At 48.2% G+C, this 26,763-nt stretch overlaps 1 protein-coding gene across 3 annotated transcripts in view; it reads right to left on the reverse strand.

The window, feature by feature from the left end:
• Nucleotides 1-525: 525 nt before the first annotated feature.
• CTIF (cap binding complex dependent translation initiation factor) overlaps nt 526-26,763 on the reverse strand; it is a 385,876-nt gene continuing 359,638 nt past the window's right edge. For 2 of the 3 annotated variants that reach the window (XM_038743775.1, XM_038743774.1), the window contains exons 11-12: nt 6,712-6,765; nt 526-756 (exon numbers count right to left, since the gene is read on the reverse strand). In XM_038743775.1, coding sequence (XP_038599703.1) covers nt 541-756; nt 6,712-6,765 — 270 coding nt within the window. In that variant the 3' untranslated portion in view covers nt 526-540. The remainder of the gene's footprint in view (nt 757-6,711; nt 6,766-26,763) is intronic. The other variant, XM_038743777.1, reaches the window with a different exon arrangement.

A 26,763-nucleotide genomic window follows, 5' to 3' on the forward strand; every position in this document is an offset into this window, starting at 1 on the left:
TTTGTCCTTCCAAGACATCTGCTATGTGCTGTCTCCTGCCATTTGGCTACTGCCAGCCAACATAATGGGTGAAAACAATACCCACCCAGACTCCGACTCACTTTTCAACCCTTCGTGTTCCTTTCTGACCTAAACAATGACCCGGCGTGAGCTGCCGCCGCCACCGCCACCTGCGTGGTGTTTTCATCAGAATGAAAACCCCCACCACAAAAACCTGGCAGGGGGCGGTTGGAGGCGGAGGGGGTGGGAGGGCGAGGGGCAGGGGAGGTGCTGCTGGGGGACCCAGCTCCAAATCGGCATGCTTTTTATTTTTCCCCTTATGAGTCTCCACTGCAGCATGTTGGGAGTTTGGCCTCTTAGGTATACTCGATCGTGGAAGGTTACGGTCTTCCTCCTCTGGTTTTGGGCAGATGCGTAAACTCGCTTCGTTAGAGATACTGTCGTTCCTTCCTGCTTCCGGTTTAAGGTGCGTGTCTTCTCGCTACTACCTTCCCCTCCTGGGCCTGCCCGCCCTCCCTCCCCGTCCCTCTCTCCCTCGCCTCAGGCTGTCAGTTTCTGGATGGTTTTGTTGTAGTACTGGGTTATGGTCGGGGTCAGGGGGTTCCAGTTGTTGGCGTGGAGCTCGATGACCTCGAGGAGCAGGGACCGCGTCAGCATGGACTCCGAGGGGCACAGCATCTTGTCCCGGGCGATGGCCAGCAGCTCGGTCATCATCTCCGGCAGCTGCTCCTCCAGTAACCGGCCCGTGCTCTGCAGCTGTCAACAGAGGAGGGGCAGAAGTCACATGTTAAGCGGTAGCGTCGCCACCACGCTGGTCTAGCCCTCCTGGCTGGGAGAGAGACAGAATGGGCAGAACACTGTGGGTAGGGAAGGAGGTAAGAGTTACAGCACTCTGTCATCATCTAAGAAAGCAGCTGGGACATGGAGGACCAAAGCTGGGGTCCAGAGGGGGAGGAAAAGGGGAAGGGCTAAAATATGGGGGGAGAATGAACAGGATGCCGCTTGGTCTCTCTTCCCCGCATACCGCTGAGTGAAACCACCGAGTGAAGCCATTGGGAACCCCGGCTGCTTTTCCAGGGCAACATCCAGAGCCCCTAGTCAGGATGTGTCCCATGAACTCTGGGCCATGGGGATTTAAGCCGCATCAGTGCACAGCCTCGGCACATTTTAGAACTTTGGGAATCTTGGATGTGACCAGACTCTCAGTGATTTGGGTGGCAGCACGCTGAGGCCTCTGCAGATCCCCTTCACTGCTGGATGTGTTGAACTCCATACCTTTGTACTGTCTTGTATTTATGTTATTTCACCATTCAGACGGAGAAGCAGCATGGCCTAGTAGATAGAGCCCGGACCCGGGAGTCAGAAGGACCTAGGTTCTAATCCCAGCTCTACCACTTCTATGCTGTGTGACCTTGGGCAAGTCACTTCTCTTTTCTGAGCCTCAGTTACCTCATCTGAAAATGGGGATTGAGACTGTGAGCCCCACAGGACACAGGGACTGTGTCCAACCCATACTAGCAAGCTAGAGCTTGCTAGTACAGTGCCTGGCACATAGTAAGTGCTTAACACATATCATTATTATTATTATTATTATTATTATTGTTCTCTCTTCCCCCACCACAGCAGAACTGCCCAGATGCAGAGCAGGGATCCAATGGACAGAAAGGAACGGAGGAAGCTGCAAGGAGGAAAATGAAAAAAGAGGATTTGGGGAAGGGCTGGGCTCTCTGTTCAGAGGGTGAGTGCTCTCCCTCCACCGCAGACTGAAGATTTCAAAATCATTCATTAATAAAACCAAGAGGGCATGAAAAGGAAATGACTCCCCAAAGCCTGGCCACAGTTTTGCAAACATCTGGAAGGGGAAACCACCAGGGAGGGAGCAGATAGGGGCCAAACCGGCAGCTGTAGAATGAGACGAAGGAGAAGGCAGGAAAGACCGCCCAAGAGACCTTCCCTTTTCTCAAAGCCCTCCTAAAAAGTCATCTAGACTAGCCACCTAGTCATCTATTCTCTGGTCTGCAAGCTCATTATGGGCAGGGAATGTGTCTGCTAATTTTGTTGTCCCCTCCTCCACCACTAATCTCCTCACTGTACCTCGCTCTCGCCTGTCCCGCCATCGACCCCCGGCCCACGTCATCCCCCGGGCCTGGAATGCCCTCCCTCTGCCCATCCGCCAAGCTAGCTCTCTTCCTCCCTTCAAGGCCCTGCTGAGAGCTCACCTCCTCCAGGAGGCCTTCCCAGACTGAGCCCCTTCTTTCCTCTCCCCCTCGTCCCCCTCTCCATCCTCCCGTCTTACCTCCTTCCCTTCCCCACAGCACCTGTATATATGTATATATGGTTGTACATATTTATTACTCTATTTATCTATTTATTTATTTATTTTACTTGTACATTTCTATCCTACTTATTTTATTTTGTTGGTATGTTTGGTTCTGTTCTCTGTCTCCCCCTTTTAGACTGTGAGCCCACTGTTGGGTAGGGACTGTCTCTATGTGATGCCAATTTGTACTTCCCAAGCGCTTAGTACAGTGCTCTGCACATAGTAAGCGCTCAATAAATACGATTGATTGATTGATTGATTGTCCCCTCCCAAGTGCTTAGTGCCGTGCTCTGCACATAGTAAATGCTCAATAAATGCAATTGATTGATTGATTCATTGCTCTCCTCCAGGAGGCCTTCCTTGGTTCATGCATCCTTGTCATGTCATCTCATCCCATCCATCACCTCAGCCCTTATGTACTTATTAATTTATTCACCTGGGCCTCAAACTCTCACTCTAGGTATATTTGTGCATTTATGCATATTTTCTCCCCAGTGAGTGGTAAACTCTTTGAGAGGAGGCCACTTGAGAAGAGGCCCTTCCACTTGTTCTTGTTCTTATTATCAACATTACAATACATGCTAAGAGCTTACTATGTACCAAGCACTGTAATAAGCACTGGGGTAGATACAAGATAATCAGGTTGGACAGCACCTGTACCACATGGGGCTCACAATCTAGGTAGGAGGGAGTAGGCAATGCTCTCCCTCTTCATTCTGCAGATGAGATAACTGAGGCACAGAGAAGTTGAGTGACTTCCCTATAGTCACACAGCAGAGAGGTCAAAGAGCCGGAATTAGGGCCCAGATACTCTGACTCCTAGGCCCATACTCTTTCCACTGGGACTTGCTGCATTTCACTTCTTTTGTAAGTTCCCAAACCCACTGCACACAGAGCTGGCACTTGGCAAACACACTGTTGATACCAATAGCAGGACTCTATTAGTGGCAAAACTTGGGCTGTTTAAAGGGGAAGGGAGTCAGTCCTAGATAAGTCCTTCAGCACTCTTAATTATTCAGCTTCTTTTTCCTTGCTCACTATTTGTTGACTTGTAGACAGTCTCTCCCTGCTTCTTGGGCCGGGGGAAAAACAAACAGGGCAATAAAATCAGTTCATTTTGCCCACTAGGAGCAGCTGGGGTCCAAGGCTCAGAGGAGGAGGAAGTGGGAAACTAAAGGCTAAAGTTAAGTTTTTGAATTATTTTTAATAATAATAATAATTATGGTATTTGTAAAGTGCTTACTATGTGCTAAGCACTGTTCAAAGCGCTGGGGTAGATACAAGGTAATCAGGTTGTTCCACGTGGGGCTCACAGTCTTAATCCCCATTTTACAGATGAGGTAACTGAGGCCCAGAGAAGTTAAGTGACTTACCCAAAGTCACGCAGCTGACAAGTGGTAGAGTCGGTATTAGAACCCATGACCTATGACTCCCAAGCCCGGGCTCTTTCCACTAAGCCAAGCTGCTTCCCAATAATAACAGCAATAATAATAATAATAATTTTTAATAACAGCAACAACAATAATAATGGTATTTATCAAGAACATACTATGCGCCGAACACTGTACTAAGCACTGGGGTAAATAGAATACAAGCAGATTGGACACAGTCCCCGTCCCACATGGGGTTCATAGTCTAAGGGTTATCTGTGCATTTCCATGATCCTGATCACCATGGCAATTGGAAGCACACGCCACCATGAATAATTGACACCTGATTGTAAAGGAACAGACAGGAGAAAAAAGAAAAGCGAAAACCTCAAAAAGTAGCCTCAGAGCATTTGTACTTAAGGTATTTGTCTATGCCTAAAGTGCATAATTGCTTTGATTTTGGGGCACAACCTAAGGGCAGATTGTACAAATTTCATGGCTTCCATCTGCCTCTAGAAGGTTCCAATGGCACCTCACTCCTTAGCCAGTTAATGCTAGGGATCTCTGATATTGCTTTTGTTGTAACTCAGCACGAGAGGCCACAAAGCCTGAGGTCTGAGGCTGGGCATAAAGGGTCCGTTTGCTATGGCCGCTTCCTCCGCAGCCCTCCTGAGGGCTCTGAGAGCCCACTCGACTCTCAGCTGCTGCCATCGGGGCTGCTGTTTCTGCCCTGCCCTGCTCAGCCGCCCCTCTCTCTGGGTCCACCCTGGGCATTAAAGTGAGGCCCCTCGGAGTGCGTGGGGTGGGAGGTTGGGGGCTGGGAGGTGGCGGGAATACTTGAAACACATTTTGTCAGTTGTACTGATGTGCTTGCTTCGAGGCTCCTGGGCTGGGCCCAGATAAGGGCCCTGTGGTTCTAGCCTCTGCGCTGAGGTCCTGTCATCTCTGCCAGGGTTTGGTTGATCCAAAGCATGTCCTCCCTCCTGCTGGAAACTTCCTCCTCCTTCAGATCTGACAAATCACTGCTTTCCCCATCTCCTACAACCCCGTCAGGAAGCTTGCCCTGATTGATCTGTCATCTCCTCAATTTTCCCGCCCTTCGGCACTGTCTATGCACTTAGATCTGGAGAAGCAGCGCAGCCTAATGGAAAAAGCATGGGCCTGGGAATCAGAAGGAACTGGGTTCTAATCCCGGCCCTGCCATTTGTCTGCTATGTGACCGTGGGAAAGTCATTTCACTTCTCTGGGCCTCAATTATCTCATCTGTAAAATGGGGATTAAGTTGTGAGCCTCATGTGGGACTCAGACTGTCTAACCCGATTAGCTTGTATCTACCTCAGTGCTTAGTACCGTGCGTGACACATAGTAAGCACTTAACTGATACCATAAAAAACTGAACAAAAAAGCTTTAAACACAAAGGCACTCAGCCTACCCCATCTCTAGAATAACTTATATTCTGCTGCTTCTCCTATTGGTAAGTGATTTTAATGTTTGTTCCCCCACTTTACTGTAAGTTCCTTGAGGACAGGGATCGTGTCTACCGACTCTTCTGTTCTCTCCAAAGTGCTGAGTACAGGGTTCTGCACATATTAAGCATTCAATAAATACCATCGATTGATTGATTGATTGAGCACCAACTTTGCCTTGGGCAGACTCAGGCTCAGAATGGAATTTTTTATTGAAAATGATTCCCCGCAAATATCTCAGGTCTTTTTGTGTTGAGGTCATGTTGAGAGATGTAAGTGGCTAGAGAGTGAGCATCAGTAGTGTCCTGGAAGCTATGGGTTCTTATTAAGTTCTGAACAGTGACCAGAACAACAACTGGTGGACAAACCATATTGCCCACCAGACTGGTGGACAAACTGGAGAAGGTGCAGAGTCAGGATGTTAAGGCAGGGGGTAGGGAAGGGGGAAGACATCCAGCTGGCTGAAGTGGAAAGAGGACTGACAGGAAGTCGTTTTCCCACCATCAGTGAGCGACTTCTTTCCCTGACCGGGGTTGGGGAAGTGGGAAGGAAGAAATTGACTGAAGAGATGAGAAAGATGGACATTTGGACATTTGAGAAGCACCGTGGCCTGGCGGAAAGAGGCCGGGTCTGGGAGTCAGAGGACCAGGGTTCTGATCTGGGCTCCGTCATTTGACTGCTGTGTGACCTTGGGCAAATCACTTCTCTGTGTCTCAGTTTCCTCATCTGTAAAATGGGGATTCATTCATTCATTCAATTATATTTATTGAGTGCTTACTGTGTACTGTGTGCAGAGCACCATACTAAGTGCTTGGGAGAGTACAATACAACAATAAACAGACGCCTTCCTAAATCCTACTCTGTCATGCTAAGACTGTGAGCCCCATGAGGACAGGGACTATGTCCAACCAGGCACACTGTAAGTGCTTAACAACTACTGCCATCATTATTATTATTATTTGGGAACCATATATATCCCTCTTGCCCCTCCTTCAGGCAGCTGGTCCTCCAAGAGACCTTCCCTGACTAAGCTCTCCTTTCCTCTTCTCCCACTCCCTTCTACATCACCCTAACTTGGCCCCTTTATTTACCCCCCCATCCCCCACCCAAGTCCCACAGCACTTATGTACCTATCTGTAATTTATTTATTTATGCTAATGTCTGTCTCTCCTTCTAGACTGTGAGCTTGTTGTGGGCAGAGAATGTGTCTATTTTTATATTGTACTCTCCTGAGTGTTTAGTACAGTGCTCCGCGCACAGTAAGCACTCAATAAATACGATTGACTCATTGACTGATTCTGAACCAAACTGGGCTGCCAGCTGCTCACCACAGAGCTAGGCAGTGGTCTCCAACAAACAGGTGATTCTGGCCTTGAGTAGGGAGGTTGTCTAGGAAACATTCCCAGAACCATCGCCCCTGATTCTGGGCTCAGAACCCCTGGGCTTAACAAATACCATAAAATAAATGATAAATAATTAGTTGAGCGGGAACACCACCACATGGAGGCTTTGCTTACTCACAGAGAACCCAACGTATAACGATTTTCCTCCTACCTCCATGGAACAACAAAGAACGGCATCCTCCTTTACATCCTGAGATTGCAACAACTGTGGAGCAGAAGGAATAGAAAGCACCAGTCAGGTAGGCCTTGTGTACCTCTCTCCAGGATGTGATCCCACCCTGCTCCATCCCTCCCCTCCCCGCCCCACCTCCCCGGGTTTCCTAGTTTTCCTCATTTGAGGAAAGGGATAAACTGAGACAGAGAGCCTAAAGAGGTGAGATACACAAAAGATTAAGAGAAACAGCAAGGCCAGAAGAAAAGCAAAAATGAATAATACAATCAGCAATTTCAGTGACATGATTGTAGCGGTAAGGCAGAACGTAGTGATTTTATCGTAATAGCTCCCTGGATAAGTTGTAACTATGTGATTAGAGTTAATCACCGCGTGAGGCTGCAGGTTTGTTATAAGACAGTGGAAAATATGCTGTGATCATCGACTATTTTCAATTGGCCACTGAGAATCTCAGTGGAAATAAAATTAAACTTAAAAACTTCCAGATTTGTGATTGTGTCTCTCACAGCTGTGTTAAGCACCGCTAGGTGCTGTCTAGGAACTGAAGGCGACATCGAGAAAAGCTTTTCAAGCAGTGCTTGCTCGGGTTCATTAATGCCATTCTCCAGGAGCGGTCCTCCCCCGGCCCCCAGCTTTGCCCATTCTTCAAGGGGTCTTCCAAGTCGGGGGTGGAGAGCTCAGCCCTCCAGCAGCCTGCCCGCGGCCCCTCTGCTGGCTTTCCTCAGAGCAGCTGTTAGGTCCCAGAGGTGGGTGGGTGCCGGATGCTGGGCCCACCCTGGATCCCGGATAGATGGAAGCTGGACAGTAGCTCGGAACCAGATTTTGGTGACCCACAGCAAAGTTAGCGATGGGCCATCTTGCCGAATTACATCCTAAATGAGAGGACATTGAAAATGAAAGGGCAGCTTTGGGTCCTCAGCTTTTTTAGAGAAAGACTTGTAATTTGCTAGACAATTTAGCAGAACCAAGGCCCTCCAGCTCACAAGGTGTGCGTATGTGTGTGTGTGTGTGTGCGCGCGCACGTGTGTGTGTGTGTGCATGAGCACATGTGCACACACATACAAGCAAACACTCAGGTGCTTTTATACTCCCAGGTAGGGATGTGGTATAATTACAGCCCAAATATTTGGAAACATTTAGACTCTTAGACAATGGCTAGTCAAGGGCTCCATCTGAAGGGTAGGCCTACAAGTGAGAACCCTACAAAGAAAACTTCGATCACATATTTTTCCTCTGCTCTCAGCGTCTCCCCTCAGAAGTGACAGTGTGGAAGACAAACACAAACAACTTGGCCTTATTAAGAACGCGCTTGGCTCCTCTGTCCCTGCCCTGGGTTACAAGACTAACTGCAGAGAACAGAGTCCAGCTGGGGTCAAAGAGAGGGGACTGTCTGGGCAGCAGGAGGGGACGAAAACCTTCCCAGTTGGGAGATTCTGGAAAAGGGAGGGAGGAGAAAGGCACCCATCTGAGTGTGCCATTAGACTGCAAGCTTCTTGTGAGCAGGAAATGAGTGTGATTTGCTTCTCTTTTACTTTCTCAAGACAAGACACTCAATTAATAAATGCTATTACTACCACTACTGCTACTAAGACAGGTCCTGCTCACATGAAACCCAACAAGATACAGTCAGTTATTCTCTTGTTGGGCTTACAGCTAGCAAATGTGTAGCTGTTTTGAAAGAATTACCGATAATATGCGCCCAGACCTGCTAACTTTTCCTTTTGAGTTTGAGGGAAAATGGGGGCAAAGATGTTCCAAGGTGGGGGTGGGGAGGGGAAGAGGGGCTGGGAGGGGCCAGACTATTAAGAGCAAACAGGTCAGAAAGTCACCCTACTACATCTTTTCAGCCTGACTGGCCTCACTAAAGTCACACCCCCATTGTCAGCGGTGTGACTTTGGGCAAGTCACTTAACTTCTCTGTGCCTCAGTTACCTCATCTGTAAAATGGGGATTAAGACTGTGAGCCCCTTGTGGGACAACCTGATTACCTTGTAACCTCCCCAGCACTTAGAACAGTGGTCGAACTAGGTGTCCAGCTCAGGCAGCTGAGGGGGATAATCACCCTTGTGGCGCCCATGGGGCACCTGTGCTTGGACAAATACCGCTCACTGCTCTTTGGGTGCTGGCGTCTTGCCCTTGTTTCTAATCCAGAGGAAGGGGACTCCAAGTCTCACCTCGACAGGTTTCCTGGCTGGCTTGGACCTCCCCTCGATGACCATGGCCCTCTCCTCTTCTTGCTTCCTGCTTTCGTCTTCCCTAACCCTGAAGATTTGCAGCATGGTAGGGGAGTAGCAGTGGGAGGACAGGGATGGCAGAGGAGCAGTGAAAACTCCCCATCACCTGCCAATCATGGGGAGGGGGAGGGCTCGAAGCAGATGAGGGCTGGGAACTCTCAGCGAGTCACATCTTCACGGCTCGATCATCATGAGCATGAGCTTGAGACCAGAGATCCAGCCAGTTTGGCAGGCAATCATGGCTGAAAGAACGTTTACTGGCAGATTCAGTTGGGAATACAAGTTCCTGCTTTGGACATGACCTAGGAGGGCCAATGGTGCATGTGGATGGCGTGGGGAGCTACAGGCTTAATTGGCAAAAGTGGCTCTCCACCCAGTCCGGCTCCTTTCTGCCCCTCCCCAATTCCCAGAGCTCGGGATCTTCCTTCCTTCTGCTCACTGGTGATTAGAGGCCAAATAATTAGAGACCGAAACTGTGGCGGGAGGCCCCTTCCTTTCCACTTTCCTCTGCTTCACCCCTTCCTCCTCTTCCCCTCCCTTCGAGATTTTCCCTTTACTATTTTATTTTATCTTATTTATTTTCACACTTTACACCCACATTCGCACTTGAAATTTGGGAAAAACATTAGGTAACTGAAAGATGGTTAAGCCAGACTCCTAAACCCTCTTTCTTCCGGCACCCAGTGACACACTGGCTTTGAAGATAATGTTTATAGGGTCGGGACAAACACAGGGCATCTGGATTCACGCTCAGCTCACCTAGAGACTCCGGGAGGGTTTGGACCCTGGGCCTCATTTCCGCCAAGTTTATCTTTCAGTGGGATTGTTAGGAAAAAACGTGTAAAGCCCCAAATCACGTTTTCTGAGAGGAGTTCTTGTGAATCACTTGCAGAATTATCTAAAAGAGAAGCTGCGTGGCTTAGTGGATAGAGCACAGGCCTGCGAGTCAGAAGAACCTGGGTTTTAATCCCGGCTCCATGACTTGTCTGCTTTGTGATTTTGGGCTAATCACTTAAATTATCTGTGCCTCAGTTACTTCATCTGTAAAATGGGGGTTCAGACTGTGAGCCCCATGTGGGACATAGACTATGCTCAACCTAATTAGCTTGTTTCTATCCCAGTACTCTGAAGAGTGCATGGCACAAAGTAAACACTTAATGAATACCATAAAAAGAGGAGATTGGTGGGCTTTTTTGTTTTGTTTCAAGAGAAAGGATACTTCAGCAATAGATGGGGAGGAGGGAGGCCAGGAGTCAATTCCTTACTCAACCACCAGGATCCTGTCTGCTGACCCTGGGGTGCAGTTTCTCACTCTGAAATTGAGGGGGTGAGGTGGGGAGACAGAAACACCAACCACTGCCTCATGGGTTCATTAACAGGATTTGGGGGGCACAGTGCTCTGAGCCAATGGGGAGAGAGGTGCTTCCAAGTCCCTAAAGGTCATGCTGGAATAACACTGGAGTTAGAGCATCAGAATGGGCATCACCCAGAACCTCAAAAGACAGAGGTAAATGTGTTTCTTGGCCACTGTGCTCCTGGCGATCGCACTAGCCCGAACGATGTCTGTTCGGAAGCTAACACATTCCAGACCTATTGTGTGTCACATAGACTTGTGGTCCCGCCCACCACATCCTCCCTGAGGGAGGAAAAGCCAAGCTGCTCAAAACTCAGGGCCTGTCAAACCGAAAAGCAGGCTTGGCGGGCTTTTGGATTTACGTTCTCCCAGGGATCTATCAGGCTCACGCCCCAAGTCAGGGGGTGACTGGTGATCCCCTCCCCTCCGACAGCCGTCGCCACTGATGAGACCCAGCCCCAGGCCTAGGGTTCCCGCTGAGCCCTTTCTGCCTCTGACACGGTCTTGGGGTGGAGGGGGGAGGGTTTGTGAGGGGAGGGAGGCCAACAACACGTGGGATCGTGGATGAGGAAGAACAGGGCCCGACTTGCTTTGCCAGAGCTGAATTGGTTATGCAGAAAGCAGTGCAAGTTTCCTTCGTGGAACCCGCTGGGAAGAAACACTTCCCAGAGTACCTGGCAGTTGGGTTAGGGAGCTGCAGAGGAAGCAGCCTGGCCACTGGCTTGGCACACCACAACCCCTTGGATAGGACAAGACCAGTAACACTAGAAGCCTCGGGTTGCTTGGGCCCCCTTTCACTTGACCTCAATCTTTCCATGCACTACCTTGCAAGGATTTTTCAAATCATTTAACCTGTATTGCCTCCTTTATTGTCATAGCCCTTCTGTGAGTAGTAAGGGGCAGGAAGTGTTCCCATTTAACAGAGGGAGAAACTGAGTCACTGCTTGTGATGCCCTGCTTCCCAGAGAATTCAGGGGAAGATGCTCTCCATTAGAATACCCTGCCATCTTGAATAATAATTATGGTATTTGCTAAACACTTACTCTGTGCCAGGCACTGTACTAAGTGTTGTGCTAGATACAAACTAATTGGGTTGGACACAGTCCTTGTCCCACGTGGGGCTCACAGTCTTGATCCCCATTTTACAAATGAGGTAACTGAGGCACAGAGAGGTGAAGTGACTTGCCCAAGTGGTACACAAGTAGTGGAGCTGGTATTAGAACCCACATCCTTTTGACTTCCAGGCCAGTACTCTATCATGCTGGATAGAGTACTAGGCCATGCTGCTTTCCACCAAACAGCCTATCCTGAAGGGATGCATGTGCCCAGAGAGGGGACTCTCCCCCTAAGTCCAGGCAGCTAATCAATCAATGGTATTTACTGAGCGCTTACTACATGCAGATCACTGTACTAAGGACTTGGGAGAGTACAATACCACAGAATTGGCGTACAATACCACAGAACTGCCTATAACGAGCTTACAGTCTAGAGGGGGCTCCAGTCTAGAAGCTAAGAACTGAGTGGCTGCCAAATGCTGTCTGTGCATGTCCTTAAGTCTCAGAGTCCAGCAAGCCCAAGGAAAGAACATCTAACAGATTATCTGGGCTAAGATGACATTATCGCTCCAAATAGGCCAACCAGCCCAGCCAGGAGGCTCCCCCAAGATTCTCCTTTGGAGACCCAACCTTGAGAGCCTCAATTCCCTTCCCCATTGGCAGAAGCAAGGATGGGCCCTCGGGAGAAGGCTAGCCAGGTAATCATGGCTCGCTTTTTCCCCAACAGGCACCAATCTGGTAGTCTTGAGAGGTGCTGCTCCTTTGTCAACTTAGCATATAATAATAATAATAATAATAATAATAATAATAATAATAATAATAATGGTATTTGTTAAGCACTTACTATATGCAAAACACTGTTCTAAGCACTGGAGAGGTTACAAGGTGATCAGCTTGTCCTATGAGGGCTCACAGTCTTAATCCCCATTTTACAGATGAGGTAACTGAGGCACAGATAATTTAAGTGGCCTGCCCAAAGTCACACAGCTGACAATTGGTGGAGCCAGGATTTGAACCCATGACCTCTGACTCCAAAGCCCAGGCCACGCTGCTTCTCATGTGCATGTAGGTGGATGGTTTTTTGTGAAAATAATATTAATAAAAAAATAGTACGGGAAAAAGAGTACGGGATGAGACTGAGGGGAAAGGAAGAGAAGAAGAGGAGGAAGGGATAGAGCAGAGGGAAGTGAAAAGGAGAGGCCTCCTGTCACACTTTCTGTTTGTAAGAAGCAGGCTGGTTTTGATCCTGCCCCCAATCATACCAGGGATTGCTCTGGCCCACAACAGAGGTTTACAAAGAGTTGGAGGTTCTGGATTGGACACTCCCCAAAACGCTTGGGAACCAAGTGCTTTCATTACAACATTATATACCACTCGAGACCCGAGTGCCTCTAAAGGCCCAGTTCATCTCTAGATCAGACAGTGGGACCCTCTAAAAGCATCACACCTGATCTCTCCTCATCTGGGTTACATAAACAAATGGATTATCAAGTCTTAGGCTGAGGTCTACCTCTGGCATGGACTCAATTTTCCTGCTGTGATCAGGAATGCACCCTCCTTTGTGCCTCAGTTTCCCCCCTTACCCTCTGACCAAAGGAGAAAACACTGGAACTTCTCCCCTGACTCCCCCACCTAAGGTTTTTTCTTTCATGGTATTTGGTAAGTATTTACTATATGTCAGGCATTGTACTCAGGACTGGGTAGATGTAAGACAATTGGATTGGGCACAGTCCCTCTCCCACCTGGGGTTCACAGTCTTAATTCCCATTATACAGATGAAGTAACTGAGGGACAGTAAAGTTAAGTGACCTGGCCAAGCTCACACAAGGGGTTCTTAGTGAATGCCAAGAAATCCTCAGGGAATGGAACTAGAGAAATAGATGGATTGGCTATAACCTGGAATAGCTCCTCCTAGCCTTCCTGGAGGGGGAGCAGCCAGGGGAGTAACCCAAGTAAATGAACTGAATTTGTGATATTTAGCATGTATACACTGAAGAGTGCCAGGGCTGGAGGTTCTATTTAACATTACCATTTGCAAAGTGTCAGGGAGTCAGAAAGACCTGGGTTCTAATCCCAGCTCTGCTCACTTGTCTGCTGTGTAGCCCTGGGCAAGTCACTTTGCCTCCCCTCATCTGTAAAATGTGGATTAAGACTATGAGCTGAATCCCATGTGGGACATGGACTGTGTCCAACCTGATTATCTTGAATCTCTATTCCAGTGCTTAGTATAGTGCCTGGCCTAGAGTAAGTGCTTAACTAATACCATAAAAAAAAGCACTGAGCTGTCACCTACAGCTTCACCCTCTCAACAACGCTTAAGTCATTCCCAAAAGGTTTTGCTCCAGATATCCAATGCTGACTTGTCCTCGGCCGGCTACTAACCAGGGACCAGGCTTCTCCCTGCATCAGCCCTGAGCATGGAGCCTTTGCAGCTCCCAATTTTCTCATGAACTGGGAAAGGTATAGAACAATGGAGTCTCATCCCTGGAGCTTCTCTAGGACTCGGGCAGCCCCTTGGCTCTCTGCCGCATGAGGTTTCGGGGGGCCACAACTGGGGGCTCTTCTGAATTTGAGGGAGCTGCCAAGAGGGCACCTACGGTGACCATCAAGGGGGAGAGCTGTCTGCAATAGCATTTTCCGTTCTTTAGAGTAAACAATAAAACAGGAAATTCACAGAGAAACCCACATCAACCCAATGTTAAGGTTGCAATTTTCACAGCCCCAAAGTCAGGAAACTTGAAGTTGTGGTTCCCATAGCAACCTGGATATTAAAAACCAGAGGCTCTATCCACCGGGGGCATCACTAGTGGTTGCAAAATCTTTTTTCTTGGAGTCCTGCCCTGGGCAGTCTGGCACTACAGTACTGCTCCTGATATGGTGTGCCCCATTTAATCTGGTAGCTATTTATAGCTGAGATGGGGGTCTGTTTTAAATGGGCTACCTTCTCTCACAAGCTCACTGTTTAAGCTATGCAAAATAGAGAAGCAGCGTGGCCTAGTGGATAGAGCACGGCCTGGGACTCAGAATGACCTGAGTTCTAATCCCAGCTCCACCACTTGTCTGTTGTCTGTTGTGTGACCCTGGGCAAGTCACTTCACTTCTCTGTGCTTCAGTTACCACATCTGTAAAATGGGATTAAGACTATAAACTCCATGTGGGACAGAGACTGTGTCTAACCTGATTAGTTTGCATCTACCCCAGTGCTTAGTGCAACATCTGCCACATAAGTGCTTAACAAATAGCATAACCATGAATTTAGCTGGCAAGTACAACTGCCACTGGAACTCTGATAAGATCTGAATCTTGAGAAGCAGCGTGGCTCAGTGGAAAGAGCACAGGCTTGGGAGTCAGAGGTCATGGGTTCTAATTCCAGCTCTGCCACTTGTCAGTTGTGTGACTTTGGGCAAGTCACTTAACATCTCTGGGCCTCAGTTCCCTCATCTGTAAAATGGGGATTACAACTGTGAGCCCCACGTGGGACAACCTGATCACCTTGTATCCTCCCCTGCGCTTAGAACAGTGCTTTGCACGTAATAAGCACTCAACAAATGCCATTATTATTATTATTATTATTATTATTATTATTATTATTATTATTATTATCTGAATGACTCTGGGGTCCAAAACAACTGAATAGTGCTCGAAGGACTCCTGTGTGCATGCAAATGTGCAGTTTGACACATGTGGGGGTTTCGAAGAAGAGAGGTCTTTCTATCTGGGTAGGAAAGGAGGTGAAACAGAGGGAGCAGAAACCTGATCGCAGGAATCACACTCACTGCCTTTTGGCAGCAGATGAGCAGAGAGGCACCAGTCTAGCAGGGCAAGCTGGGAATTTGGGCGAGGGGCCTTAGAGGCAGAGGCCAGGAAGACAGACAGTGGAGCACAGCTCCTTTCCAGCCTGGGACAGTCATCCTGAGGCCTCAGTGGTCAAAGGGAGGACTTCCCTTTACCCACTTGAGTCAGTTCCTCGTACGGAGCAAATGAGTGCAGAGAGAGAAGTGGCTCTGCTGGAGAGCAGACAAAGAGTCTACTTGATTTCCTAACAGGACAAGCCGCATGCCAGAATTTGACAGGCTGGTCACATAATATACCCAGCCTTGCTTGCGAAAGAACTTTCCCTCTTCCTTTGTGCAGGCTCCTTACTGCAGACCGGAAGGAGACACTGCAAACATGCTGGGTGGGTGGGTGGGGCGGGGGAAAGGGCATGAAGGGATGGTTCGGGACATCCCCTCCCACGACCAATTTTTATGCCACTTAGCCAGAGATGGGCTCTGCCAGCCTCCACTCAGAAACCGGAATGCCCACTGGTCTCAGGGCGCACAATGTTTCCTTTGACCGTGAACATAAACTCCATGGGGTCCACTCCCAGAAAGAGTGTGTTAAGTGCAGTGAGAGCCACCCTGGTCTTCCTGGATTCCCTAATCCAGTCTTCCAAAGGGCCACCGGACAGTCCCACACCCGACAGAGATCACTGGACGATTCCATGTTCCAGAGAGCAAATGAAATCAAATGTGAGCTTTCTTTCTACCACACTTTCCACAGAGATCACCACATGATTCCTCATTCCAGAGAGAGAATGAAATCAAATGTAAGCTCTCTTTCGACCTCACCACCCACAGAGATCACCAAATGATTCCACGGTCCAGAGAGTGAATGAAATCAGATTCCAAGAGCAAATGAAATCACAACTGAGCTCTCTTTCTACCTCACACCCCAGAGAGATCACAAAACAATTCCACGCTCCAAAGAGTGAATGAAATCAAAAGCAAACTTTCTTTCTATTTGCTTTACAGTCAGTGACATCTGCTCTTGGGCAGAGGGGCAACTGGCTATCTGCAAGCCTCCTTGGATTCCTTTTATCTTTCAGTGCTGATGGGCCACCTTGCTTCTGAAGGCCATGGGTAGGATTCTTTATGAAACTTCTGAGTACTACAGAGAAACCAGTAAGGCCTTCCCCACACCAGAAAATCCTATTTGCCAGCAATTGTTCTTCAGAGAGGGAACCACGAAGGGAGGGAGTAACTAACATACAAAGAACCCACTCCATTTCACTGGTCTTTTAAACTTTAGGGGGCAGAGGGGGCAAGTACAAACCAGTCTTTTGAGATCTGGGCACACTTCTAATCTCACCCGATTGGGAAAGAAGAGCAGTCCAGAGCTAAAGATATCTGGGTCTGGCCCCCTACACCTGATAATGACTTTGCTGGGTGTCCTGGGTCAAGGTGTGTACCCTCTCTGGTCCTTGGGCTGATCAGGAGGATGACTGCATTACTCTGAGAAGCAGGGTGGCCTACCAGATGGAGCATGGGCCCAGGAGTCAGGAGGATCTGGGTTCTAGTCCTGGCTTTGCCACTTGTCTGCTGTGTAACCTTTGGCACGTCACTTCATTCTCTGTGCCTCAGTTCTCTCAACTGTAAAATGGGGATTAAGACTGTGAGTCCCATATGGGACATGGACTGTGTCCAACCTGATTAGCTTGTATCTACCCCAGTGCTTAGTGCTGTGTTTGGCACAGAGTAAGCGCTTAGCAAATACCATAAAAACATTTTAATCAGGTGCTTTGAGATTATTGAATAAAGATGGATAAGAGAAAGAAGCCACCTGTCCTGAAATGTATGGCACTGATCCAACAGTGAGAAAGGCTGGGGAGGATAACAAGTAATAGGACTGGGGGAATTCTAACCCTAGCTCTTCTCTCCCTTAGTGGCTGACCAGGAATGCCACTTACTCGTGTCCCTGTTTCTGCCTCTGTGACTTGGGACAACATTAATAACCTCCTGCTCGGTGCTGCTGGGAAGAGTGACCATGGAAGGCAATGTGGCCTATTGGAAAGAACATGGGCCTGGGAGTAAAAGAACCTTGTGTTTTAATCCTGCTTCAGCCACTTATCTGCCATGTGACCTTGGTCAAGTCACTTTCTTTGTGCCTCAGTTACCTCATTTATAAAATGGGGATTCGATGCCTGTTTAGACCGTGTGCTCCATGTGGGACCTGACTATCTTGTGTCTATCCCAGTGCTTAGTACAGCTTAACAAATACCACAGTTATTGAAGTATCTGGAAATTGGCTGCAAGCAGAAAGTCCTACATAACCACCTTCCACCTGAATATTACTAGGTGCTTTAGTGGGGGGCTGGTGCCCTGGGTCAGCTCAGTAAATTTTTTGATGAGGTACAGCATCTCAAAGCGGTCTTATTACTAACTGTCAATCAATGGTATTTATTGAGTGCTTATTCTGTGCATAGCACTGTACTAAGCGCTTGGAAAAGTACAATATAAGCGCTTAGTACAGTGCTCTGCACATAATAAGCGCTCAATATGATTGATGATGATATAATAGGATTGGCCAGCAGGTAGGGACTGTCTCTATATGTTGCCAATTTGTACTTCCCAAGCACTTAGTACAGTGCTCTGCATATGGTAAGCGCTCAATAAATACGATTGATGATGATTCATTAGCTTACCAGAGTCCCAGCCAGGTAAGCAATCTCCCTGCCTTCCCAGTAGGTTGAAAGGCAACCCAGAAAGGTTACACATCTTGACTCAGATCCTACAAAGCCACAGCTCTGCTCTACACAAAAGCTCGAGTACCTGCAAAGGTCTGAACCCCAGAATCAATCAATCAATGGTATTTATTGAGCGCTTACGGTATGCAGAGCATTCCACTAAGTGCTTGGGAGAGTACAACAGAGTAGACATGTTTCTTGCCCATGATGAGCATACAGTTTATAAACATTACTATGAATAAATAATTTATCATATATAATTCATAGTTGTGTACATAAGTGCTGTGGGGCTGAGGGTGGGGTGATTACCCAGAAATTTGGGAAGCTTGAGTCAGGGCTTCACTGGGAAGTATCTCCCAGGATCTCAGATCCAATTTTCTGGTTTTAGGTTCACTATTTTTTTTTAATATTTAATTGGCATGAGGAGTAAGGGTTGGGAAATAAGGAGAGGAATCCAGAATTTTCCTTTCTTCTTTTCTTTCCACCACAAAAGCCCTGATGGAGATGCACCCTCTTCTCTTCCTAAATCCACCCCCTCTCCCTTTGTACCATATAGCAAACAAAACAAGAGTTCAAGTGACAGGCGCCGCCGACTCCCCTGCAGCTCATTACAAAGTTATTAACGACGTTCCTGCTTGGCAGGAAGTTTCGCATTGTTGTAAGACTATTTATTACCGAGCACAGTCACTCTGACCCACAGCACGTGAGGCTCTTCTCCCACTTTGCTTGCTCATTGCTGAGGAGACACTCGCCTGGTAGCCACAGGAGGCTGACCAGCTGAGAGGTGACGCTGGGGATATCTCGGAGGCTGCCCCCTGGGCTTAGGTGGGGTGGGGGTGGGAGCAGGGACTCCCTCTTTCCTCAGAACTTCGGGAGGATGAAAGAGGAGCTCAGAGGAGCTTCCCATAAGGGGCTGATTGGGAAAGGAGGCTTTGGGGCGGTGGAATCAAGACCCGGCCCCAATCGGCTCTGGACCTGTGTTGATGGAGAACCCCAAAACCAGTTCTTGGCCTATGACCTTTAAAGGGCTGTTGTCCACCACTCCACTGAACTACAGATTTCCGGATTCTAATCCCCTCAACCCCATCATGCCAGCTCAGGGGGCTTCTCCCTGCCTCTCTTGCTCGCACTCACTAAAACAAAGAACTAAATGTTTGGATCATGATTTCTACCCCTACCATCTGCTCCCAAGAATCCAGTATGGTGCTTTGGGCACAGTCGTCTCTCAACAAATGCTGATGATGATCTGTGATCCTGAAGTCCCTTCTTAACAGAACCACCTCCCCTCCCCATGCCCCCACCAATCCTTCTAGTCTGTAAATTCCTAGAGGGCAGGGATCGTGTCTACCTACTCTACTGAACTGTAAATAAAATAGAAAATAAATGATGGTATTTGTTAAGCACTTGCTATGTTCCAAGCACTGTTCCAAGTGCTGGGATAGATACAAGGTAATCAGGTTGTCCCACATGGGGCTTATAGTCTTAATTCCCATTTTACAGATGAGGTAACTGAGGCCCAGAGAAGTGAAGTGACTTGCCCAAAGTAACACAGTTGACAAATGTACTCTCCTAAGAACTTAATGCAGAGCTCTGCACACTGAAAGCATTCAATAAATACCACTGATTGACTGATTCAGGGCATTTGCTTCTGATTATCATGGCCATGGGAGGATGGAGGGGGCAGGGAAGAGAGACATGGAGACTGGGATGAATTTCATTTTGGGAAATAGCTCCAGTCAGGGACAGCTTGGAAGGGTATTTTTGCTGCATTTTTTAAAGGTATTTGTTAAGTGCTTATTATGTGCCAGGCACTGTACTAATCACTGGGGTAGATGAAAGCTAACCAGGTTCATGGGGCTCACAGCATTAATCCCCATTTTACAGATGAGGAAACTGAGGCACAGATAATTTAAGTGACTTACCCAAGGTCACATAGCAGATAAGTGGTGGAGCTGGGATTAGAACCCAGATTCCCAGGTCCGTGCTCTACTAGGCCATGCTGCTTCTGAGAAATCTTTCCTCCTTCTACCTCCCACCTAGCTCCACCAAACAAGATCCATACCCTTCTTCCCCATCCCACAGGAGCAGCTCTGGAGAAGTGGGGGGGCGGGGGGAGAGGCAGCAAGGCCCACTGGATATTAATATCTGTCTCCTGCTCTAGACTGCAACTTACTGTGGGCAGGGAATGTGCCTATTGTCATAATGTACTCTCCCAAGTGCTTAATACAGTGCTTTTCACAGACTAAGCGCTCAAAAAATATGATTGACTGACTGCCTGGAGTTGAGCAAATTCAGGCAGGCGGGAGGAAGAAGAGAAGCCAAGAACCTGGCTTATCTGCAGGTCATTTCATTCATTCATTCAATCATATTTATTGAGTGCTGACTTTGTGCATAGAGCACTGTACTAAGTGCCTGGGAAAGTACAATACAACAATAAACAATGACATTCCCTGCCCACAATGAGCTTACAGTCTAGAGAAGGGAGACAGACATCAACAGAAAATAAATAAAGTTAGATCTGTATATGAGTGCTGTGGGACTGGAAGGGGAGAAGAGCAAAGGGAGCAAGTCTGGGCGACACAGAAGGGAGTGGGAAATGAGGAAAAGTGGGGCCTAGTCTAGGAAGGCCTCTTGGAGGAGATGTGCCTTCAATAAGACTTTAAAGTGGGGGTGGGGGAGAGTAATTGTCTGTTGGATTTGAGGAGGGAGGGCATTCCAGGCCAGAGGCAGGATGTGAGTGAGGGTTCAGTGGAGAGATAGACAAGATCAAGGTACCAAGAGAAGGTTAGCGCTAGAGGAGCAAAATGTGTGGGCTGGGTTGTAGAAGGAGAGAAGTGAGGTGAGGCAGGACGGGGCAAGGTGATGGAGTGCTTTAAAGCCAGTGGTGAGGAGTTTTTGTTTGATACAAAAGTGGATGGGCAACCACTGGAATTATGAACAATTAGGTTAGGTCATGAACAATTAAGAACTGTTGGACTCCCATGCCAGGGCCTTCCATGCCACTGCCTTGGCCCCTGACTTGCCTGCTGGGGCCCAAGCAGAAGGGGCTGAGCCAGGGTGTTTGGGGAACAGAATCACTCCAATCCCAATGGAGCCCCTGAGGAATATGCCATCTTGGCCAGTTGTATCTATGCCTGGGGAGGTCTATTTAGGAGCTCTGAAATCTTGGGTCTGAACTGCAAATTGGTCTCTACATCTGCCTGTTCACCTTGGACAGCCCAGGATCTTGAAGAGGACTGAGGAGATACAGAGAGGGGCGATCCAGGGTGGGAGAGGCTGTGGGAGGGGTCAGAGGGGCAAGTGAACCCAGACACAGGCTTCCCTGTCTCTGCTCTCAGTACCGCTGCTGCCGAGCATCAGCTAGCCTCATTCGTGACTTGGCTTTCTCTTGGCTCTAAATCTGCCCTCTAAATTAGCCACGAAGCAGCTCCCTCAGTGACACTAGCTGAGAAGGCCTGTGGTTTGTGGTGGATAAGGGAAGCTCCCAATCTTAACCCCAGCAGAAAGGGTTATGTGGTGCAGACCCCTCAGGCCCCAACAGGCTGCTCTCATGGTCTCCTGAGCCCCGGAGGAGTTGGGGCTTTCCCTCCCTGGGAGCTCAGAAGTGGTCTCAATTGTGCCGGGCTTGGGGCTCAGGCTGGAACTAGTCTGGCTTTGGGGCCCCTGGGGCAAGAGGGGGTGGGTCCTTGCCTGTCAGGAGCAGAGCCTGAGGGTCTGTTCTGCTTGGGTCTGGATCGATTCCAGACCCAGGGACTCTGGTGGGGCTTTGTGGACTCCTGGCAGGATTGATGATTCTTCTCCTAAATATGCAAGTTACTCCCCTTCCCCCCCGCAGCCCCCTTCTGAGCTGCATACCCCACAGTTTGGCACACTCTCTCTCTCTCACTCACACACACACACTCTGCACTCTCGCTGCCCCTCTGTCTCTCTCCCCCATCCTAGCGCTGTTCTGAGCAGGGACTACCCTCTTGAAGTTCAGACGTTAATTACAGAGCTAGAATATTTTTCTAAATTACACAGCATGGCCCCAGGAGATAATCGGGACTGGGAGGAGGGAGACCTGGAATGGAGGAGGTGAAGGCTGTCTCGGTGCTGGAGCTTGGGCTAAGGACTCCGTGGGTGGGTGGGGGGGAGGCAACTGTCGGCCTCATCCGGCCTTGCCTGAGCTCCCCCTCCTCTTTCTCTTGCTCAACCCCTCCCCATAAAGTGTCCTGCACCTCCTCCACAAGGAAGACAGCAGCAGCTCCAATCAAATCCTCCTGTGAGGGGATGATTAGAAAAAGATTGGGACCTAGGATCCCAGGATTCACTCCCCAACACCAATCCATCAGAAGAGCAAGAGGCATTGCATGGATTTTCATTTTACTCGGAGAAACTTGGAAAACCCCAATCGTACTTTAATACCTGCCCTGCTACTCTTCTCTAACTGAATGCTTTAACTACTGATGTCTTGCTAAAGCAAGGTAAATGGTTAGATTACATTTTTCTTTAAAATGAAAGAAAAACAAACCAACTACCAGACTAATTACAAGGCCCTGAACAAGTGATGGAAGTGGGGTCTTACCAAAAGAAGATGAACTGGTGTTTGTTTAAATTCAGGGGAGTTCATCAATCCCTTTAAATTTTTTTTTTTTTCAAGTAAAAATGGTGACATTCCAAGTTACGGAAAAGAAACAAAAGTCAGCATCCACATGTTTATCCAATGCCCAAATGACCGTGGAGGCAGCTGGGAAAATGCAATGAGGAGAGTGCAAAACTACACCTCAGTCTTTGCACAAATACTGAGAGATCGGGGCAATTTTCTGTTGTCTGTCAAGGATGGGTCCAGGTCTTATTTTCTCTCTCTTACTGAGAGCCCCAAAAGAAAAAAATAGGTATTTTTCTGAGAGCATGTCATACCTCAAAAGAGTCAAAAGCTCAGGGTTGTTGCACAGGACTCAGAAAGCTGAAGTGATTCATTTTGTGTAATACCCTCGTGCATTGGGCTCCCTCACATTATTCTTCTTTCGCAGAGCAAATTTAAAACATAACAAAAAATTCTAAAACTCTGCACACTCTGAATCAGAATACTCTAGAAGGGAATGCATTTCAGTCTAGGTGCAAAGGATTAATGTGGACAGTTCAGTCAAGGTTAATACAAAAAATAATAATAGTAATAATTGTGGCATTTGTTAAGCACTTACTATATGCCAGGCACCGTACTAAGCGCTGGGGTAGATACAAGATAATCAGGTTGGACACAGACCCTGTCCCACATGGGGCTCACAGTCTTACTCCCCATTTTACAGATGAGGCAACTGAGGTGAAGAGAAGTGAAGTGACTTGCTCAAGGTCACACAGCAGAACACTGGCGAAGCTGGGATTAGAAGCCAGGTCCTTCTGACTCCCAGACTCGTGCTTTATCCATTAGATCATGTTGCTCTCGACCTCACTGCTTCTCTGCTTTACTAGAAACAAAACAACACAATTCTTCATTCCTTGGGTACCTGCTCTACAGGGTCCCTTTCTAGTTCTGCATGGCTAAGTAGGTCAGTCATTAAGAATCGGCTGTTGTCTCTTTCCCTCTGCCTCCCTGCCCCAATCTTCTCTCCCATCATCACATTTCCGCAAATTCATTTCACTTCAGAAATTGGGTGGCCCTTGTGGAGCCTTGGGACGGAAGGCGCTGCCACAAGCTGTCACCTGGACCAACCACCTCAGCCACAATTGCAGAGCCGTCCGACACACTAGTCAGCTTGCCCAGATGTGACTCCCTCTGTCCAGAGCCTCAACTACTCAGCCTGAGAAAAAAGGCTGTCCGCACTTGTCTGCCTCTCCTGAGGTCTTGGGGGCTTGGCAATCAGTAGATGCTCTAAGGCCTTCACACAAAAGGTCCCGATCACTTGACAGGGAATTTAGGGATGGGTCCCACTGTCCACTGCAAGGAGCTCTGGGCTTGGGGCTGTTACCTCCCTGGTACGCTGTGGAGGCAGCTGGGAAAACTCAGTGAGGAAAGTACAAACTTGCATCTTAGTCTTTGCACAAATGCTGAGTGATCGGGGCAATTTTCTGCTGTCTGTCAAGGGTCAGTCCAAGTCCTGTTTTCTCTCCCCACGGAGTCCTGGTACTGCATAGCTCAATCCTCCATGAGAGACCACTGATTGATTTTCCAATTCTCTTGCCCGCCCCGGCACTCGGACTGGAGGCCTCGTGACTCTGTAACGTCACTCCCTCCTGTTACCCCAAGATAAACAGGTGGCTCTCTCCCTCTCCCTAATTAGAGTCATCACCCTGCTTCTAACAACCTGGTCTTCGTGAAGAAGATAAACACTGAATCCCAATGACCAGATTATCAGCTCTTCCTGTTTCTCTAATGTCCATCAGGAGAATTCAGTCTAGTGAGCTGCCTGGGTTAATGGAGTTACTCACTCTACAGAAATCTACATAGGTTGGGCAGATTAAGTTCTACGTGGGCTGAAGGCTGCCTGGGACCTAGCCTGGGCAGTGGATGAGGTCGTGAATACAATAAGGGAACTGTCTGCTTTCCCCTTTCCTTCCTCCTCCCCATGTTCCCACCCTCCTAGGATTCTGCTATTTCCTTTTCCTGGGAAGACACACCCATGGCTGAAAGGAAACAAGACACTAAAGAAACTCAACTTGGAAGAGGCCAATATCCTCTGCTTCTTTCCTACATTCTTTTGGGTTTAGTTTTTGTGGCACTCTGTGAGGGGAGAGTTTGGTGGGAGGGGCTTCTGAAAGAATTGGCTGCAGATGGATCCTTGGGTATTCTTGTTTTCTGAGGTTTTCAGGGATAGGAGAGGATGGGTATGAGGAGGAAGGAAGTGGAGGCCAAGGGGACACACTGGATTTAGTAGAGTCTGGAAAACTTGCAGGCATACCTGAAGAGTTCTCAAACTTTATGCAAGGTGGAGATGAGTAGAGGGAGGGATGGAGAGTGGAGAATGTACATTTCAGGCATTTTATGACTTTACGGCCCAGCCTGTCACTCAGAACCTTTGAGCCCCAAGAGCAGGCTAGAGTCTCCTTGGGCCAAGGTTCCAGTCCACCAAGGAACTTCTGAGATGACTGGCCAAAGAATTGACTAAGAGTGCAGCCGTAACATAGTTCAGAATAATCCTCCACCGGGAAGGGACCAGAAGAGGTCATTTAGTCCACCCCCCTGTCTCCAGTCAGGCTACACGCTACACTTAGCCATCCTCAACAGGTATGGCCCTATCCTCTTCCCACAGACCTTCAGGGATGGATATTTTGCAATTTCCCTCAACAAACCACGCTGGGTTCTGTATCCACATGAAGGTCTTCTTTCAGCTGGTCTAAGCCCTGTATGCTACAATTTAAGCCAGTTCTCACTTGCTAGCTTTTGGAGAAGGTGGAAAGCTATGCTCTGCAGGACCACCCTTCAAATGTGAGGGGACTCTTAAACAAAGCTGTCCTCTGCTGCTCCAATTAGCTGTCGGGAGCTTGAGTGGCACGGAGGTGAGGGAGAAGGAAAGGAGATGGGAGAAGGGGGCAGCTGTGAGAAGGCTGCTGCTGGTACAGGACTCATGCTTGGGTGAATGAATGAATCATTCATTCACTCGTATTTACTGAGTGCTTACAGTGTACAGAGCCCTGTACTAAGTGCTTGGGAAGTACAAGTTGGGAACATAATCATTATTGTGGGCTCTCTGGAAAGGTAAACATTCATCTTCAAGCACTGACATTCAAAAATAATAAATGTAGAAAGTCAGTGATTGAATAATAATGATAATAATAATAATAACCTCCCCCCGCCCCCCCCCCGCAGAGACCTACTTCATTGATGGCTGAGGAAAACGTATTGGGGCATTGCACTTCTAAACCTTATCTCATCCCCATCCTCTGTATTTGGGAAATTACTCAGAGTTCAAAACCCCTTGGACTCCAAAGGTCCTGCTTTTGCTAGATGCCGTGGGACATAAAATTAGCCGAGAGGCTGAGAGAAGGAAATTACAACGTTATGATTGGGGAAGATTACACAGCAGAGCCCAATCATTTTAGTCCAGATTATAATAGGCCCCAGGAGTTTCAGCTTTGGTGGAAGACAAAACAGGATACAAAGAATTTGAGGGAACTTTTTAAAACAGGAGATCACTCTGCTAAAACCACAGAGGAGGGGGAGGAGCAGAACGCTAGGGCCATTCCTGCACTGAAAAGTCTTATTGTTGAGCCCACGAAAACAATACCCCAGTGGACACGCACAATGTAGAACAGAGACTGAATTTCTCCCCGCGAGAAACTGGCTTTTCACCAGGGCTCTCAGACATGAAACTTTTCACATTAGGAATGAGGAGACCACACAGAGTTGGGAGGAAGGGAGGCTAATACCATACTTTTTCTCAAGCCCTTACAGCAACCTTGCGGTTTCACCCAGGCCCTCAGCCCCAAGCCCTGAAAGAACTTCCGCTGCACAAGAAACCAGACTGGGGGCACTAAAGAAGCAGAATAAAATTGGACCCTGGACTAGGACTCGACTCTGTTAATCTCAGAGCCATTAGAAGGGCTGCTGGTATGACCAGGGCTTGAAATCTAAGGTCCCGCAATTGCAGTAAGATTCCTCTCAGTGACTTGACTGAGGCACTCAGGTGCCCAGATAGATGGATGACCCCCTACCTGGTTATGAGCCCCCAGGCTCGGGGAGAGAGAAGACTATAGGGCATGAGCAGACATCCCATGTTTCTGGCTCCAGGACCTGGCAGGCAACTCTCTGCGTGTCACCACATTCCAGGCCAGAGACCCAGCCTGGGATTTTGTTGACAGCAGAAGTAACAGAATTACTCTTATTTACCATGCATGTAGGTACATTAGAACAGTGCTTGGCACAAAGTAAGTGCTTAACAAATACCATCATTATTATTATTATTT

The sequence above is a fragment of the Tachyglossus aculeatus genome, chromosome 3 (assembly GCF_015852505.1).
Source record: "Tachyglossus aculeatus isolate mTacAcu1 chromosome 3, mTacAcu1.pri, whole genome shotgun sequence".
NCBI classification, from domain to species: Eukaryota; Metazoa; Chordata; class Mammalia; order Monotremata; family Tachyglossidae; genus Tachyglossus; species Tachyglossus aculeatus.